At 40.0% G+C, this 20,040-nt stretch overlaps 1 protein-coding gene across 10 annotated transcripts in view; it reads left to right on the top strand.

Annotated features, from left to right (window-relative positions):
• The first annotated feature begins 5,441 nt into the window (after positions 1-5,441).
• Positions 5,442-20,040, top strand: part of magi2a (membrane associated guanylate kinase, WW and PDZ domain containing 2a) — a 586,144-nt gene continuing 571,545 nt past the window's right edge. For all 10 annotated transcript variants that reach the window (XM_072241070.1, XM_072241069.1, XM_072241068.1 and 7 more), the window contains exon 1: positions 5,442-6,436. In XM_072241070.1, coding sequence (XP_072097171.1) covers positions 6,139-6,436 — 298 coding nt within the window. In that variant the 5' untranslated portion in view covers positions 5,442-6,138. The remainder of the gene's footprint in view (positions 6,437-20,040) is intronic.

Raw genomic sequence — 20,040 nt, 5'->3', positions numbered from 1 at the left:
AATTGGTTTTTGTTACAGTTGCATTGTGGCAACTATTTCAGCACTGGGAAAAAGTCTCTGACTATCCACACAATCAATGCCTCTCATCATCTTATAAACCTTTCTCAGTAGCTTTCTCTCAGTTTTCACTGCTGTGAGTCATGCAAGTCCTGGGTAGAGACTCAGGAATACCATTGCACTCAAATGTAAAAGGATTCTTCATTACCAAGAGCCAAAGACTAAAGCCCTGACTCCAGCCAGCATAGCTCTTCAGGTCATTGAGACATGCAAGTTTCCAAACCATAACGTTTGTGGTCCTCTTGGAGGAAAGGCTAGATGTGATGTCCCCAAATAACAATGTTGTGCAAGCCACCTTAACTCCAATACCTGTACATAAAGGTCACTGCAGCACTTAACATCTAATTCCAGGTATGGTAATTCCATGGGTCACTGCAAAGGAAAGGCTACTAGGTAGTTCCAGAAGATCTTTGATTTTAGGCTACCAAGATTTTAATTGAAAGCGTCACACTACTCGAAAAGATTCTCTAGAAAAAAAGGAGATACAATACCCTGCTTAGGATAAATCGATTTACTGGCACTGTAGTTGAACCTTTATATGGATGTATAGTTCAGATACATCAAGTTAGGTTTTAATTTTTGTATACATACTTTCTGCAGGTTATGAGTGCATGAATTATTTTACCTTTACTTACTAACAAGCTCTGATATACATATGTGTCCATTCCTACGAATCACCAGACTGAGTTTCCTCTCTCTCTCTTCCACTTACATTAATTGTCCTTTCAGTTTCATGTGTTTTTGATACCATTAACTACAACGCTGTAGAGGTATGGTTACCTCTACAGAAATGGAATTCTTTTTCTGTACCTACTGACATAGACAAAATTGACTTAAGGATGTCTGTCAATTACCCAGGAACAGTCTGAATGCTTACATTTTTGGAGAGTAAGCTAAAAAGGGAACTAGCAAAAGCATTTTATGAAAATGGGGAAATATGCATATCTGCAGTCTTTGCTTGCTAGGGTCATTCACTATTTATTGAAAACAGTGAATATTAAGAGTCCTGTATTCTTTCCTGTTTGTTCCCTGTCTTCAGTGCCTCTTCCTCATTCTTCATGATCAGCACTATAGCTGCTTATTATTATATCATGTATTATATCATGCACAGGCTCTCCCCACGTTATGAACACCTGACATAAACACTAGTACATATTAACGAGCTCCCACAATATATTAAATTTAAAAAAGAACCAGTCTCAGGAAAAAAACCCCTCTTTTCCCATAATCTCCCTGCAGTATTAGATGCCATTTCTCTCTTAAGGACAAAGGCTACCAATTTCACATGGACAGTCGCTTAGGAGAGTTGCTTTGAAATTGATATGCAATCACTTCTATTGGTATTTGTGCATTGATACTCTACTAAACTATGTAGCAGTCACTAATACTTCAAACCCACTAACATTAGCCATGGAATGTGGGACACCTTGATTCTTCATTTTAAACTAGGCAGGGGAAGACAATAAATGTTCTTAATAATTGGCTCTCATCAACACAATTCATTGCAATATTGTATGGTGTGAATTTGTGTATTTTCTGACTTATGGACAAGATCAATTACTCGACCAATAAAAAAAAGGAATCCATATGTAACCCAGGAACAGTGGGAAGTGCATAGCAAGCAACAATGATTTTGCAGCTCCTTAGTGGACAACGTTGCAGAGATCCACTATGACTTCAAGCATCCAATTAACTCAATAGTAATGGTAGTTCCTTCTCACTCATTGCACCTGTGAACTACTCTATTTATGAAGTGTAACCAATGCCTTTAGGTACAACTGCAGAGAGCCCAGATCATTAAGTAGTCTTCACAATTTATGTTTCCGAATCTTGAGAACTGATACACTAGATTGTTGTGTGATGAAAGTGTCACGGTACCTTCCCGCATTTCCAATGTTCATCAGTAGTATGAAATTGGTGGCACTAGGCAGTAGCTGAAAATTGATAGGATGCTCACAATTACCATACATTAACTGGGAGTTTGAGTACCGCATGCATTCCATCAATTACATCTCTGGGAAAGCTTCCAGTCTGAAATTTAAAAACACTCTTTTTTGTTTTGTTCGTTCTGCCAGAAGGGTTTTGAATTACATAACTCTCCTACACAGAGTTTCAGTCTTTCATTTCATAGGGTACAGCTAACAGTACTAAAACCAAAAAGAAGAAATTAACAGATTTTATCTCGTAAAGGGGCGGTGTTTTAATTGAGTTGAGAATGATGTATTATTGAAGAGATCAAAGGACATAAACTAACCTGGTCTAAACCAAACAGAAAAAAAAGAAACCTGTTGCATTGTGCACTAAATCTGTTATCTGCTTCTAATCTTTTCCATCCTTCTTTCTCTGAACTGTTTAAAAAGGTTTCCTTAAAATAATTTCATTGAACTTTTTAGAGAATCTTTTGTTTCTACTTCAATCTAGGAATAGATCATCTGATGTTCTAGAATTAAGCAAGATCATATTGGTTGCTATATTGCATGGAATCTCACTTATCTCAGGGGAACAATTGCAAAATTACATGGGACTGCTTTGGATAAATGGGACTTAATTTTAAAATAGTCTTGATACATTTGTTAAGAATAGAAACACAAACAACTCTTAAATACAAACACTTCATGACCTTCACTTTTCTCTAGCTCTATATTTCTCCCACTTTTTTTTTTGCTTCTGGATATCCCCTTACCTAAGAAAGCCACCAAGTTTTGGGCAGACCATGGACTTGATATCTTACTGTGCAACCCCAGAAATCAATCCAATTACTTCCCAGGAATGGAATAATGTACATGTACAGCACCTATAAAAAGTACTCATCCCCGCTTGGGAGTTTTCATGTTTTATTGTTTTACAGCATTGAATCGCAGTGGATTTAATTTGGCTTTTTTGACAAAGATCAACAGAAAAAGATCTTTCATGTCAATCAAAGTGAAAACACATCTCTACAAAATGATCTAAATTAATTACAAATATAAAACTCAAAATAATTGATTGCGTAAGTATTCACCCCCTTTAATATGACACATCAAATCATCACAGGTGTAGCCAATTGGTTTTAGAAGTTATACAATTAGTTAAATGGAGAACTGCTTTTTGAGACCTGCAGTCAAGGTCTTTCAACTGATTGTAGTAAAAATACACCTGTATCTGAAAGGTCCAGCGGCTGGTGAATCAGTATTCTGGAAAAACTACACCATGAAGACAAAAGGACACTCCAAGTAACTCCATGAAATGGTTATTGAAAAGCACAAGTCAGGAGATAGATACAAGAAAATTTTCAAGTCACTGAATATCCCTTGGAGTACAATTAAGTCAATCATCAAGAAATGGGAAGAATATGACACAGCTGTAAATCTGCCTAGAGCAGGCCATCCTCAAAAACTAAGAGACTGTGCAAGAAGGGATTAGCGAGGGAGGCCACCAAGAGACCTAGGACACCCCTGGAGGAGTTACAAGCTTCAGTGGCTGAGATGGGTGAGACTAAGCATACAACAACTATTGCCTAGGTTCTTCACCAGTCACAGCTTTATGGGAGGGAGGCAAAGAGAAAGCCACTGTTGAGAAAAACTCACAGCTGTGAGGTGGGGGGGGGGGGTACTGTGGGGTTCTAACATTTAACTGTCATTCATTCTTTGGGGGCACTCCTCTGTTTTCATGGATAGTTACGAAGAAAAAGTATTTCAGGATGTATATTGTATACACTTCTCTGACATTAAATGTACCTTTGAAATCTCATCTAGAGTTTGTCAGAAGGCATGTGGATGACTCTGAAGTCAGCTGGAAGAAGGCTTTATGGTCTGATGAAACCAAAATTGAGCTTTCCAGCCACAGACTGCCAAACACTTCACATCATGAAAAACACACTATCCCTACTGTAAAACATGGTGGTGGCTGCATCATGTTGTGAGGATGTTTTGCTACAGCAGACCCTGGAAGGCTTGTGAAGATAGAGGGTAAAATGAATGCAGCAACATACAGAGAAATGCTGATGCAGTCTGCAAGAGGACTGTGTTTTCCAGAAATTTCCCCCCCATCCAAACATGAAGCCAAAACTACACAGAAATGGCTTAAAAATAACAAAGTTAATGCCCTGGAGTGGCCAAGTCAGAGTCATGACCTCAATCCAATTGAGAATTTGTGGCTGGACATGCAAAGGTCTGTTCACTCACAATTATCATGCAATCTGACAAAGCTTCAGCAGTTCTATAAAGGAGAATGGGGGAAAGTTGCAGTGTCCAGATGAGGAAAGCTGATACAGACCTATCCACATATACTCAAGGCTGTAATTGCTGCCAAAGGTGCAGCTACTAAATACCTGAAGGGAGTGAATACTTATGAAATCAATTATTTTTTTAAATATGTAATTAACTTAGATTACTTTGTAGAGATCTGTTTTCCCTTTGACATGAAAGAGTGTTTTTCTGTTAATCAGGGCCAAAAAAGCCAAATTAAATCGACGCAACACACATCAAAGTTGCTGGTGCACGCAGCAGGCCAGGCAGCATCTCTAGGAAGAGGTACAGTCGACGTTTCTGACGAAGGGTCTCGGCCTGAAACGTCGACTGTACCCACCTCTTCCTAGAGATGCTGCCTGGCCTGCTGCGTTCACCAGCAACTTTGATGTGTGTTGCTTGAATTTCCAGCATCTGCAGAATTCCTATTGTTTTTGCAAAATTAAATCGACTGTGATTCAAGGTCGTAAAACAATGAAATGTGAAAACTTCCGGGGGGGGGGGGTGAATACATTTTATAGGCACTGTATTTTGCAGTTCCCGATGTGAAATACCAGAGAGCATAACTTTATATCATGATTTTAATGTTTCACCAAAATATATTGAGCTATACTCTACCCAGTAACAAAATCATCTGCATCATATTACCGAAATAGTAATCAATTAGTTTCCCTCTATTTTTGATTGTCGTACCACAACTCAGCCACATATTTGTAAAGTTCGTTTCTCAAAAGACTTCCCACTAAACCATCTGAGCGGAACAGAATTCTTCCACTGCTTGCACTGAATTAACTCATCCTTGGCATCGGGGCTATTGTCATCAAAGGTAACAGTAGTGTGCTGGCGTAAGTTACCAGCAGTAATTTAACCCTTTGAACTGTTATAGAATACGTCTAACGCAGATGCAGCTTCATGATGTTAAGATTTAAATCACTTCTGGCGCGCCGCTGATGATTTTAAATAATTGAAGAGCGTCATTTATTAAACAAGGGCCTCTTCATTTATGGATGAAGAAAGGATGTTCGGAGAACGGTGATGGCCAGCCCGCGGGCCGGTCGCTGTTACTACACTTTCGCCGATTCCAGTGGCCAGCAGTGAAATCGCGCGATGACGCGGCCACCGTCCCTCCTCCGAGCACTTCGCCCGTCCTCGCCTCGCCTCGCCGCGCCTCGACCGCCGTGCGCGAGGGTGGGCGTGCGCGCGGTCCTGGGGCTTGTTGTCGGCGATTGGACCGAGGCTGCGGCGCGAGCGCGAATGAAGTTGGAGCAACTTGGAAGCGGATTCAGTTGTCCTGTGTGGATGGGAGTGGGAGCGAGCCCCCCGGGGACATCCGCGCAACGCTCTCCCCACCGTCACCTCTCCCCCGCAGTCCCCCACCCTCGCTCGGCCGTCTCCCAAAGTCTGCTCGCTTCTTTAAAACCCGCGCATCTTCTTTAAATCTTGTAAGGTGTGTGTGTGTGTGTTTTTTTTGCGCGATGGAGGAGGAACTCCACCGTCATTACCGCCCGGTGTCAGCTGTTTACTCCGTGAAGAGACAAAAATGCGTATTCGCCGAGGGCAGCGGCGCAGGGACAGGAATTACCGCTATGAGTATTTGCGAGGAGTGTGCATTTTAAATCTGGAAATCTGCCACAGGCCTCTCACTCCCTCACCCTTCACTTCTCGATTCTTCCATCATCACCATCATTAAAACGGGCTACATGGATATGTCAAGGAAAGTTGAATTTTCCGCTGTCACCTCCAAGGTTCCGGGCTATTCTGACAACTCTGTCGGGCTTCGGCTGTAGTTTTTGCTCACTGCTGTCTTAACGCCTTCTCTTTCAAACCCAAGACTCTGCAGGCTTCTGCAGCAACGATGTCCAAGGTATTAAAAAAGAAAAGTCATTGGACTAATAAAGTCCACGAAACTGTGATATGTAGAAATAAGGATGGGGAACTTAATGTGGAGATCAAAGGTGGCGCTGAGAATGGTCTGTTCTCCTATCTGGGAGAAATGAAACAAAACAAAATAATCTATCAGGTCGGAAAACTGCATTCTGATGACTTGTTGTTGGAAGTCAATGACACAGCAGTGTCTGGACTCACTATCAGAGATGTATTGGCTGTGATCAAGCATTGTAAGGACCCAATTCGTTTGAAGTGTGTGAAACAAGGTATGGTTCTCTTACAGTAAATAACTGCCACTTTCTTAATTGGTGTCAAGATATTTTTCCAGTGTTGTAATATGTAAATAAGATTCAGCAGCATGCTGCAAAGGTGGATTTTGAAGCATGGGATTGTTATGTTTTTTGAAAGGTATGTTTTGATATCATTTATTGCTTACTGCTGTACAGTTAAAATATTGGAAATTAGATGGGAAAGTTTTCTTACAAAATTAGCAGTTGTCTTTGCTATTTTGAAATTCCCTAGATTGCTTGACTAGTATAAAAAACAGCAGTTTCATCGTGCAAGCAAAGTGTAGTGTACAACTTGCAGTAATTTTATGAGTCAAGTGGCATAGTTTTGCTTTCTGTTTCATTTCACATTGTAAATTTTAGTTTCTGTCAAAAGTTGTAATAATTTAGCCCAAGTTGTCATTAGCTGCTTGTTTAGGAATTATATGCATTTAAAATGGTTCAACGTCAAAAACCATTTTTATGAATTTAACCTCACCATTGTTATTTTGTATATTGAAATAATTACTAGTCATGTACAAAATTGTTTTGACAATGATGTAGAAAACCAGACAATGTTGATAAAACTGAAAATTCTTGTTGACATGTTCTCTGTATTGACATATTCTAAAGCTCTACCGTTATTCCTAACTGAGTTATGTTGACTTGCAAGGTTTAGTAAAGGAATTTGTAAACATTGTTATTCTTAGTTGTTTTCTCAGTATTGTAACAGTTTTGTTTTGCACGTATGTGCACATTACACAAGTGCCCATGTTATTCGATAAAACTTGAATGAATCAGAACAAGTTAACATAAGTTTGTAAACATCAGATTACTTTTGGTAAATGCCAAAGGAATCTAAAGAAGTAACTGAACATAGATGAAATTGGGTGGATATTGTTTGAATGTATTTTTAAATAAGTTTGATAAACTACCTTAAAAGATTGTGATCACTAAGAGTTTAAAGGGAATATGTTCTCATGGCTGAGAAGATGGTTGGATTGCAGAAAAAAAATGGTAAGGTTAAACTCAAGTTTCTCACACCTGATTTGGTGCATAATATTCCATGGGATTCTATGTTAGAACTTGTACTTGGGGCTTGAATTACATTTCAAACATGATTTTTGTTTATTTTAATTGATACAAAATGAAAAAGTAACCATGAAGGTCAATCGGAAAATGCAGCTTTTCTTACCAATAAATCATAGTGCACTAAATGTCAACAATGCAGAGTTTATAATTTCATTGATTAAGCAATCCATTATATAAAATGCAATAGTTTGTGATGTGAGGATGGTGAAAGTAGATGGAAGAGTGAAAGTATTGACAAAGATTGGGCAAAATATTAAACTTGCCAGTGTTTAGAAATCGAGATTTTATAAAGGAATAATTGAAGGAACTTCCAAAATAATTTGTAATTATAATTTTCATTATTATCTATTTGGTTGCCCTAAATGTTGATGCATTTTTTAAATGAATAGTGCCTCTTCTTGCCAGACTATAATGAAGCTAAATGAAATATTTCCAGACTCCAGAATAAAAGGTGAAAAATTTGAGTCCTACAAATAAATCTACTCTCTATATACACATGACTGTGTGGCTAGGCATAGCTCAAATACCATCTATAAGTTTGCTGACGATGCAGCCGTTGTTGGTAGAATCTCAGGTGGTGACGAGAGGGTGTACAGGAGTGAGATATGCCAACTAATAGAATGGTGCCGCAGCAACAACCTGGCACTCAACGTCAGTAAGACGAAAGAGCTGATTGTGGACTTCAGGAAGGGTAAGACGAAGGAACACATGCTAATCCTCATGGAGGGATCGGAATTGGAGAGAGTGAGCAGCTTCAAGTTCCTGGGTGTCAACATCTCTGAGGATCTAACCTGGTCCCAACATATCGATGTTATAAAGAAGGCAAAACAGCGGCTATACTTTATTAGGAGTTTGAAGGGATTTGGCACGTCAACAAATACACTCAGAAACTTCTATAGTTGTACCATGGAGAGCATTCTGACAGGCTGCATCACTGTCTAGTATGGGGGCGGGGGGGGGGGGGCTACTGCACAGGACCGAAAGAAGCTGCAGAGGGTTGTAAATCTAGTCAGCTCCATTTTGGGCACTAGCCTACAAAGTACCCAGGAGATCTTCAGGGAGCGGTGTCTCAGAAAGGCAGCGTCCATTATTAAGGACCTCCAGCAGCCAGGGCATGCTCTTTTCTCATTGTTACCAGTAGGTAGGAGATACAGAAGCCTGAAGGCACACACTCAGCGATTCAGGAGCAGCTTCTTCCCCTCTACCATCTGATTCCTAAATGGACATTGAATCTTTGGACACTACCTGACTTTTTAAAAAAATATACTGTATTTTTGTTTTTGTGCAATTTCTTTTGAATCTATTCAATATATGTATTTGATTTATTTGTTTATTTATTATTATTAAGTTTTATTTTATTATTTTTTTCTCTCTGCTAGATTATGTATTGCATTGAACTGCTGCTGCTAAGTGAACAAATTTCATGTCATATACCGGTGATAATAAATCTGATTCTGATATGCAAGATTAATACTCAAATCTTGGTGACATTAAATTGTGATTGTATTAGTTTTGGAATTTTGGAAGGTATACATTTCCTGTCCATCCCTAATAAACAAAAAAGCTGGCAATGAGCTACTGCTTTGTTCAGCTGCTGTTCTTGACATGTAGATGCAGTGTCAGTGCTGTTTAATAAGTGAAACCTTTTCTTTAATAGGTTTGACAATTGCCCTCCTGTTCACGATCCCCTTGGCACACCAGTCCAGGTGCAGAGGCACCCTATGCTCCCTCAGCACCAATACCTCCTCTCCTCCCTCCTCCCCCCTCCAGTTCAACACATGGATGAACAACGCAGTCTACATCCTCTCCTTGTCCTGCACCTACCATCCAAACCTCCACATGCCAACTGCAATTGTCCTGATCTTCAGCTTCCCCGGCTCCCGGCTCCCACCTTCCACCAACTTCCCAGACATCATGGACTTGCCTTCACTACTGAGCAGATGAGAAGAGCTCTGGAGAAACTCAGACACAGCAAAGTATTGGGACTGAATGGTGTGAACCTCAAGGACCTGAATGAGTGTGATGAGCAGCTGTGTGGAGTTCTCCAGCACATTTTCAATCTGAGTCCTGGAAAGGGCCGCGACTGTGTGGAAAACATCATGTGTGGTCTCAGTACCCAGGAAGGGCCGACTGAAAGTCTTGAATAACTACCGTCCAGTGGCCCTGACCTCACACAACATGAAGACTCGAGAGGTTAATCCTGGTTCACCTTCGACCCCTGGTCAGACCAGCCCTTGACCCCATACAGTTTGCTGAACAGAGCTTACTCCCATATGGGTAAGCAGGGCAACACTGTGAGGATCATGCTTTTTGATTTCTCGAGTGCCTTCAATACCATACAGCCTTCATTGCTGGGAGAAAGCTCTGTTCAATGCAGGTTGGCACTTCCATTGTATCCTGGATAATTGACTACTTGTCTGACAGACCACAGTTTGTGTGGCTTCAGAGCTGTGTGTCAGACATGGTTATAAGCAGCACTGGGGCCCCACAGGGGACTGTATTGGTTCCCTTCCAGTTTACCCTGTATTCCTTGGACTTTGGATACAACAGTGAGTCATGTCATCTGCAGAAACTCTCTGATAATTCTGAAGGTACAACAGTGCCTCTTTCACCTCAGACGGTTGAGGAAGTTTGGTATGGGCCCCCAAATCCGAAGAACTTTTTACAGGAGCACAATTGAGAGCATCCTGACTGGCGGCATCACTGCTTAGTATGGGAACTGTACTTCTCTTAATCGCAGGATTCTGCAGAGAGTGGTGTGGACAGCCCAGCGCATCTGGAGATGTGAACTTTGTAAAAAGGGCCCGTAGGATCATTGGGGACCCGAGTCACCCCAACCACAATCTATTCTGGTTGCTACCATCCGGGAAACATTACCGCAGCATAAAATCCAGGACCAACAGGTTCTGGGACAGTTTCTTCCACCAGGCCATCAGACTGATTAATTCACACTGATTTGAGTGTATTTCTATGTTACATTGACTGTTCTGTTTATTATAAATTACTATGATTGCACATTTAAACGGAGACGTAATGTAAAAATTTTACTCTTCATGTATGTGAAGGATGTAAGAAATAAAGTCAATTCAATGACTCAGCAATAATTGGGTGTATAAGGGGAGGACATGAGGATGAATACAGGGCCCTGGTGGAGGACTTTGTCAAATGGTGCAAGCTGAATCATCTGCAGGTCAACATCAGAAAGACAAAGGAGGTGGTGATGGACTTTAGAAACACTAAGCCTGCACAGCTCCCTTTTACTATTGATGGTGAGGACCTACAGGTACCGGGGGGTGCACCTGGATGACAGATTTGAGTGGAGCACCAACACAGAGGCTATGTACAAGAAGGGCTAGAGTCGCCTTTACTTCCTGAGGAGACTGAGGTCCTCTGGAGTATGCAGTCCCCTCCTTCATATGTTCTATCAGTCTGTTGTCGCCAGTACATTTTTCTATGGAAAGATGTGCTGGGGCGGTGATATCAACAGGCTCAATAAATTGATTAGAAAGACTGGCCTGTTATAGGAGTCAAACTGGACATACTGGAGGCTGTGGTGGAACAAAGGACCCTACGGAAAATCCAGGCAATCTTGGACAATGTTTCTCACTCTCTGCATGCTACCTTGGCTGAACAGAGGAGCACTTTTAGTAATAGACTGAAATAATTGCACTGCTCTAAAACAATTGCGCTATTTGATGTCATTCTTACCCTTGGCTATTAGGCTCTATAATGAGTCAAGCTATAGCTGAGGAACTGATAATACCCTCCTGTTGACTGTTTGAGGTAAGTTTTTTTGTTCTTTCTTCTCTTCTAATATTTGTATATCTGTGCACTTGTAATGTCACTGTAACACTGTAATTTCCTTTGGGATCAATAAAATACCCATCTATCCAGAGGATTACAATTTTTTAAACCCTTCAGCTACGGAGAGGAGCAGCAAACTTTCTGAATGAAAATGGATTTATGACTTGAAGGGAACTTGAAAGTCATAGTTTTCTGAATTACTATGTGTATCTACTGATCTTGTTCCTCTAGATGTACAATTAGGTATAGTTGTCAGTTTATTGAAAACTGGCATGCTTCTGATACTGCACAGGTGGCAGGGAGAATGAATGTTTAGGGCAGAAGATAGAGTGCCAATCAAGCACTGTTCTGTCTTAGATGATCATGAGGTTCCAGATTGTTGTTGGAACTGCAAAGTATATATACAAGTAGTAAATATTCCTCACTCTTGATATACATTCTATGGCCACTTTATTAGGTACAGGAGTGGAATCCAGTGTGGCCTTCTGTTGCTGTAGCTCTCCCACTTCAAGGTTTGACACGTTGTGTATTCAGAGATGTTCTTCTACTGTTGTAATTTGTAGTTATTTCAGTTACTGTCTCTATGCTGTCAGCTTGAACCAGTCTAGCCATTTTCCTGTAACCTCTCTCATTAACAAGGGGTTTTTGCACATAGAACTTTAGCTCACTGAATATTTTTTGATTATCTCACTGTTCTTTGTAAACTCTAGAGACTGTTGTACGTGAAAGTTCCAGGAGCTCAGCAGTTTCTGAGATACTCAAACCACCCTGTCTGGCACCAACAATCATTCTGAGGTCGAAGTCACTTAGATCACATTTCTTTTTCATTCTGATGTTTGGTCTGAGCAACAACTGAACCTCTTTACCACGTCTGCATGCTTTTATGCATTGAGCTGCTGCCACATGATTGACAGATCAGATATTTGTATTAACAAGCAGGTTTAGACGTGTACCTAATAAAGTGGCCACTGAGTGTACTTTATAGATGTACACTCTATAAAGGTTTGGTATCAAACCTTGTAAATATGTTATTTAGGTAATTGGTCTAGTTATTTTTTTCTGGCCAATAATCATCCTCAGGATGTTCATCATAGGTGTCCTGCTGATGATTATACCATATAATATCGAAAGGTTAGCCTTAATTTTGAAGTAATGTAAATGCCAATGGCCCAAATTGGAAATTGGAAGAAGATAGCACCTGTGAACAACGTGACCAAGGTTGACATCCTCCAGATGGTTCACGAAACTACTTCTTTCATTTTTTTTTGTCTTTTTCCTTCAAATGTATCTGCTACTGTTCTGAGACGTACATTTTTGTGGTGTGTTCTTAGGCCGAATGATCTGGCACTTTTCTGTCTCTTGAGGGTGTTCCGTGAGGCATGCAGTCTTGAGGTCATGAAGCCTGTAGGCAAGGCATGAGCACATGATCGACACTCCATTTCTCACTGATCTCACCAATTAAAGTGCCGAGGAAAACTGAAATCATTGATGCGTGCAGAAGGTGGGGGTGTTCAGCGCCATCTACGAGCCTCTCACTCGCTGCTACTGGAGGAAGGTCCCTGCATTCGAATGGTCTTTCTCTCCCTGAATGCTGCTGAAGGACTGTTCTGCAGACAGAATTCGGGTCTTGGGCAAGGTTTAATCGACTGTTTGTGGGTTGGATTCTGTAGGTCATGTTGTGATATGTTTCTGGTCGCTCCTTTCTTTTGTTTTTATTTTGGACAATTTTGAATCTGGGCGGCCTGCAGGTAACAAACACTGAGCTGAACTGAATATGCCTGGACTCTTGCAATTTTGTGTTTTTATATTTCGTGCTTTTCGTTGGTTTTTTTGTTGTTGCGCATGGAGTGGGGTTGATGTTTCTCGTTGAATGGGTTTGCATGGTTTCTTTGTTTCTGAGGAAGCAACACTTTTGAGAAAATTTGCTGACCATTGTATTCAGTCAGCATTGATGGATTCCAGTAGCCCTGATACTATTTCGCCATGACTGCATTGTCCTGGTAAAACTTTCACCATGCTTGTTACAGTGACAGGATTTGCAAGGAAGAAGTCAAAATGGGAATGCAGAAAATGAATCTTTAGTGACATGGTTTTGTATGGTTGAAGCATGTTGTCAATCAGCAGCACGTAGTTCGGTGCTCTGTAGGTAACAAGAAAATTTTTAACATCCTTGAATGCCTTCCATGCAATTTTCTCCAGTACCCCTAGAAGTTCTTCAAATTGTCTGTCATTGTGGACCAACAAAAATGCCATCCTCAATCTTAGCATCAGTTATTCTGGGAAACATCTGTGTCAAATGTTGAATTCCTTCGTGGATATTTTTTTGCCTGGTCATTACAGACTTGAACCCAATAATTCTGCCTTGCTTTTGACAAACCCAAGTCTCTGACCAGGTCATTTAACTCTGATTGAGTTAACAGATGAGGCTCACTTGACAGAAAGGGCTCAAAATCTGTATCATTATCAGTTTTGTTTTCCATTCTTGGCTCGTGTATTGTGGCATCTTCGTCTGCCTCTTCGGCTCCATGTCTCTGGAGGCTTTGGAACTGGAAGACTATCGTCCTGTTGCACAGGTCTCATGGCTGAAGGGAGATTGGGGTATTCAATGGATTTCTTGTTTTTAGCAGAAACCAGACACACTGGTCAGACAGAAATAGCGGTCTGTCACATGACTGTTCTGCTCTCACTGTATCACCGGGACAGCGAACAGCATTGACTTCTGAGTTACCTCTGAGCCAAGCTGTAAGATCAACAATGCATGTTGCCCAACAAATATGAGGAGCCCAGGCTTTGTCTTGGTTGCCAATTTTACACCCAAAGTAGAGCTCATAGGCTTTCTTAATAAGAGGAGTCATGCTCTGTCTTTGAGATTTAAGCGTATATTCGCCACAAATATAACAGAACCATAGCGGCTGTTTCAACATCGGCAAGATACTTTGCTGTCACAAATAGTCCTGAAGTACAATTACTTTATTATAATGAGGACACATAATATGCTATTTGCGTAGAACTTGCGAATCAACGTGATCACAAACCGATATACATGTAAATGCAATGCATAGAACGGTGTATGTGTGATGCTTCTATAACCTTTCTAAAACCTGTCCTGCCATGCAGCTTCTGCCCTGCCTAAGCATGCCTGGACAAGGTAGAAAACTTTTCAGCTTGTATAGTAGGCAACACTTTAATTGACTTGAATTATGAATTGAAATAACAAATATAGGTAATTAAGAAATAGTGCATGCTAGGGACATTTCATGGTGATTTTCAAGATTAGCAGTACAAAATCCATAAGATACACCCATAAGTATTCAGAAAGCAAAATCTTTGTTGTCCAGTGTAATAAATGTACTTTGAATCTTTGAATTGGGTCAAGTTGAAGAGTTGTGAATGGAATTGCTACTATATAATCCCCAGTAAATTTAGACCTCATGATAGGTAATTGCCAAAGATTCCCAAAATATGGTACAAGAGTCAGAAATATTTGACATGATGTGCTGAGGAGTTGTTGTTATGGATGCAGGCTGATGAGTAGCAGATAAACTAAAGAAATTAGGCCTGTCCCCTAAAACCCTCACTAATTTTTATAGATGCACCGTAGAAAGTATTCTTCTCGGGTGCATCACAACCTCGTATGGAAGTTGTCCTGTCCAAGACTGGAAGAAGCTGCAGAAGATCGTGAGCACAGCGCAGCACATCACACAAACCAATCTTCCGTCCTTGGACTCACTTTAAACCGCATGCTGTCGGAGCAGTGCTGCCAGGATAATCAAGGACACGACCCACCCAGCCAACACACTTTTCGTCCCTCTTCCCTCCGGGAGAAGGCTCAAGAGCTTGAAGACTCATATGGCCAGATTTGGGAACAGTTTCTTTCCAACTGTGATAAGACTGCTGAACGGATCCCGACCCGGAACTGGGCCGTATCCTCCAAATAACCAGACCTGCCCCTCGGGTTTTTTTGCACTATCTTACTTTCCATTTTTCTATTTTCTATTTATGATTTATAATTTAAATTTTTAATCTTTACTAGCGATCTGTAATCCAGGGAGCAGGAAGCGCAGAATCAAATATCGCTGTGATGATTGTACGTTCTAGTATCAATTGTTTGGTGACAATAAAGTATAAAGTATAAGATATGAATCTTGAGAATGTAGTGTTTTCCCTCTGATTTGTAGTCTTCAATTTTAAGGGAGCCTCTTGGTACCATATTCTATCAAATATTGCCTTGATATTCAGGACCTTAACTAGTTCTTCAAATGTGCTATTCAGCTGTTCTCGAAGTCTGAGCTGTTGTGTATTTAATGTTTTAGTAATATTTGAATGATATAAGTATGTTGATTAAGCATTCTTTGTTTATTTAAATAATTAACTACAGATTATATGTAAAAATACGTGAATTGCATACATCATGAGGCTACCACGTGATAAGTGCGTGCCTCGCTTAAAGTAAAAGCTGAAGTTAGACTTTCATTCCCGGTCCTTTGTTTTTCTTTTAATGTTTTGAGTTACTTAAGCGTAACATGAGCCTCAAGCTGACCATTGTTGAGTGGAATAATGGTGCAGCAATTTTGTTGAGAACGCTGCTACCTTAAGAACAATGCTAAATGAATCAAGGTTAGTCCACTGCTTGACTGTAAGAGTGTAAGATATACTAGGCCATGATATTTCAGATTATTATAAAATATTTTACTACTTCTCATGGTCAACAGCCCCTTAGTTTTGGAGCTACTAAATCTGCGATGACTCTATTTTATTTAACATATTAACAAAACCACAACATAATGGAGGCACTCCAGAACAAAGATGAGTCTTCATCTCAAAGAGATGTGTTTGCTCCTATAATATTGCAATATTCTGATGAGTTTTCAATGAGGGCAATTTAAAATAGGTTTTTATCCTTAAAGTGACCAATAATTTTAAAGGCAAACAAGCCAGCATACAGGGCAAATTAGAGTTCTAAATCTAATATTAAATATTCTATTTCTCAAAATAGAAATAGAATTTTGAAAGGCATGGACAGAGTGGATATGGCAAAGTTGTTTCCCATGGGGGAGTCTAGTACGAGAGGGCATGACTTAAGGATTGAAGGGCGCCAGGGCGCCCATTCAGAATAGAAATGCAAAGACTTTTTTTTTAGTCAGAGGGTGGTGAATCTATGGAATTTGTTGCCATGGGCAGCAGTAGAGGCCAATTCATTGGGTGTATTTAAGGCAGAGATTGATAGGTATCTAAATAGCCAGGACATCAAGGTTATGGTGAGAAGGCGGGGGAGTGGGACGAAATGGGAGAATGGATCAGCTCATGATAAAATGGCGGAGCAGACTCGATGGGCCGAACGGCCGACTTCTGCTCCTTTGTCTTATGGTCTATGGTCTAAAATTTTATATTTTGTGTGAAACAAAGGGAAACTGATCATGTAAGATGGCATCACCATGGAGAAGTATGTAACAAAATCATATTGTACCCTTAAATCTTGTAGGGACAGTGAGCAAGGGAGTGGGAGTAGAAAAAATGGATCGTGGAGAAAATTATTTGCGTTGAATGACTTGTTTTAATTTTGTAACGTTCAAAGCCTTTTCTTGATCTGCCAAAGTGAGACATTTTGTGTGCTTTCATTTCTTGTGTTTTAAATTGTTAACTTTTTAAGAGAGATTTTGTTCCTGTTACTGCTTATGTGAAATTAGTTTGGCAATAAAAGGTGACATTTACATTCCTGCACAACTGTTATGTTACAAATGTTCATTTTTGTTTCCATAACCTTCCTTTTTACCTTTGCTCCTTTAATTCCTTTGACACAGTTAACCTCTTTAGATATTTTCACAAAGCTTTGTCTTTACTTTGCCAAAGTGAATATCATTCACTTTCGCAGTTTTGCTTCCAGATAAGCCCAATGGCTTCTCTGCTCACTTTGACCATCAAAGTATGGTAGAACCATTACAAGTTCCCACAGCCCCCGATGAAAGCACAACAATGCCTCTATCTACTTCCTTAGGACTTTGTGTAGATTCAGCATGACATCTAAAATTTTGGCAGACTTCTATAGAAGTGCAGTGGAGAATATATTGACTGGCTGCATCACAACCTGGTATGGAAACACCAGTGCCCTTGAATGGAAAATCCTACAAAAAATAGTGAATACAGCCCAATCCATCACGGGTAAAGCTCTTCTCGCCTTTGAGCACATCCACACAAAATGTTGTCGCAGGAAAGCAGCACCCATCATCAGGGTCCCCTACCACCCAGGCCATGCTTTATCCTAGCTGAATCATGAAGAAGGTACAGGAGCCTCAGGACTTGTACCACCAGATTCAGGCACAGTTATTACCCCTCAATCACCAGGCTCTTGAACCAAACAGGATAACTTCATGCAACTTCATTTGCTTTTCTCATCACTGGGGTGTTCCCACAACCTATGGACTGACTTTCAGGGACTCTCTATCTCATGTTCTTAGTATTTTTTTTGCTTTTTTTTTATTATACACACTAGTTGATTGCCCAATTTGGTGTGGTCTTTCATTGATTCTATTATGGTTGTTATTCAATTGTGGATTTATTGAGTATACCTACAATAAAATGAAGCTCAGGGATGTATATGATGACATACAGGTATGTGTATTTTAGTAATACATTTACTTTGAACTTGGATTAATTTTGTGCAATCTACAAGTCTGCAAGTTTTTATCTCTCAGTTTAACTGTCAATATTCACATACAATTATAGTGTAATTTTTGTTTTCTTCACTCTTCATTATACAAGAAATGCCTTTATCCTGCCACATTTTACTTAGTCTTTTGGCTACTTTTTTTTAAACTGCAGCCAGTTATTTTACTTTCATTAGGAGTTGATATTGCTTTCGAACATTGAAATATGAATTTTTCACTATTAGAATTGGCATTGTCAACTTTCTTCAGTTTACTTCATGGGAACTTAATAAATTTGTTGGCAACTCATTGTTTATGTATCAAAAAGTTCACTCTGCCTACCCTGACAGATATTAATGAATTGAAATTCAAATTGAATTTACAGTTTGCCCAATCACAGTGAAAATTGAACTATATATAAGTTAGATTAGATTATGAGGACACGCAGTCCTCTTTTATTGTCATTTAGTAATGCACGCATTAAAAAATGATACAATGTTCCTCCAGAATGATATCACAGAAACACAAGACAAACCAAGACTGAAAAACTGACAAAAACCACATAATTATAACATAGTTACAACAGTGCAAAGCAGTACCGTAATTTGATAAAGAACAGACGATGGGCACGGTTAAAAAAAAGTCTCAAAGTCCCTCGAAAGTCCCATCATCTCACGCAGATGATAGAAGGAAGAAAACTGCCTGCCATGAGCTTCCAGTGCCGCAAACTTGCTGATGCAGCATCCTGGAAGCACCCGAGCACAGCCAACTCTTAAGTCTGTCCGAAAACTTCGACACTCCAACCAGCCCTCCGACACCGAGCACCATCTCTGCCGAGCGCTTCGACCCCGGCCCCGGCAACAGGCAAAAGGCAAAGCTGAGGATTTGGGGTCTTCCCCTCTGGAGATTCTTGATCACACAGTAGCAGCGGCAGCGAAGCGGGCATTTCAGAAGTTTCTCCGGATGCTCCTCCGTGTTTCTCACGTCTGTCTCCATCAAATCAGGATTGTGCACGATACCTACTTACAAATACAATATCATTTCGGAGCAGCCGCATGCGCTGCGTCGCGCCGCCATCTTCTCCTCCCCTCCAGAATACAGTATATATAATATATATATATATAGTATTCCCAATTTGTGTTTTGTGACTATGATTTCCAATTTTTCCCTGCAATACGTTAATGCAGTTCACAGAAATGTTAATATTTATCTATTATAAAGTACAATGTTTAAGCTTGATAGTTAGGTAAACCAAATTTTGTGAATCCTTTATGAAATCTGGAATCACAACCTGAAAGGGAGGGCAGGTACTTGATAAAGAAATCATTTGCTGGGTCTTGGTTGAAGGTGCTTATTATGAATCTGAATTGAACTGGGTTCAAGTTTTTTTTTTGTTACAAGATCCTTTGATTTTTATTCTGAACCCATTGTTGCTCAGACTAAATTTCTCTTTATACATGTACCTGGGATACTGGAGTAGTTTTGCTGCCCTGTCAGTTTGGATTTTGGAAAGATCTTCAGATTTGCGAATGAGTTACTGTTGTATTCAGGACCCCATTGGAATGGGCATTATACATGTCTATTACCTCTTGATTCAAGGTGGTGCTGTTTTTAAAAAGATCAATAACAATTAATTTTTGCTCAGATTTCAACATCCTCACACATTGTGTTAATTCTACATGTTTTTATTGTTTGATTAAATCTATTCCTGATGAGCTACTGTGTGTTATCCATGATCAATAGAATCTAAAAACTAAGATTTATGAGTTTAATGAAGGTTAATTTGCTTTAATCCATGGGTCACATGTACACCACTCAATCCTACTGTTGCACTGCCTGTGACGATTTTGTGCATGAGTACGTGGGAAAATTTTTGAGTGCTTGTAGCCATTGCAGACATTATGAGCTAAGACTAAACAACTATGGAGAAATAGGATAGATAAACCTTGAATTTAAGTCTGTAATTATCAAAAGAAGTGTCTTGCGACTTGCCTTCTTCAGGATCCTCTTGAATCACAACTGACAATTAGTCCATAAGACATAGTAGCAGAATTGCGCCATTTG

The sequence above is a fragment of the Mobula birostris genome, chromosome 23 (genome assembly GCF_030028105.1).
Source record: "Mobula birostris isolate sMobBir1 chromosome 23, sMobBir1.hap1, whole genome shotgun sequence".
NCBI classification, from domain to species: domain Eukaryota; kingdom Metazoa; phylum Chordata; class Chondrichthyes; order Myliobatiformes; family Myliobatidae; genus Mobula; species Mobula birostris.
This window is presented reverse-complemented; position numbering and strand designations above follow the sequence as displayed.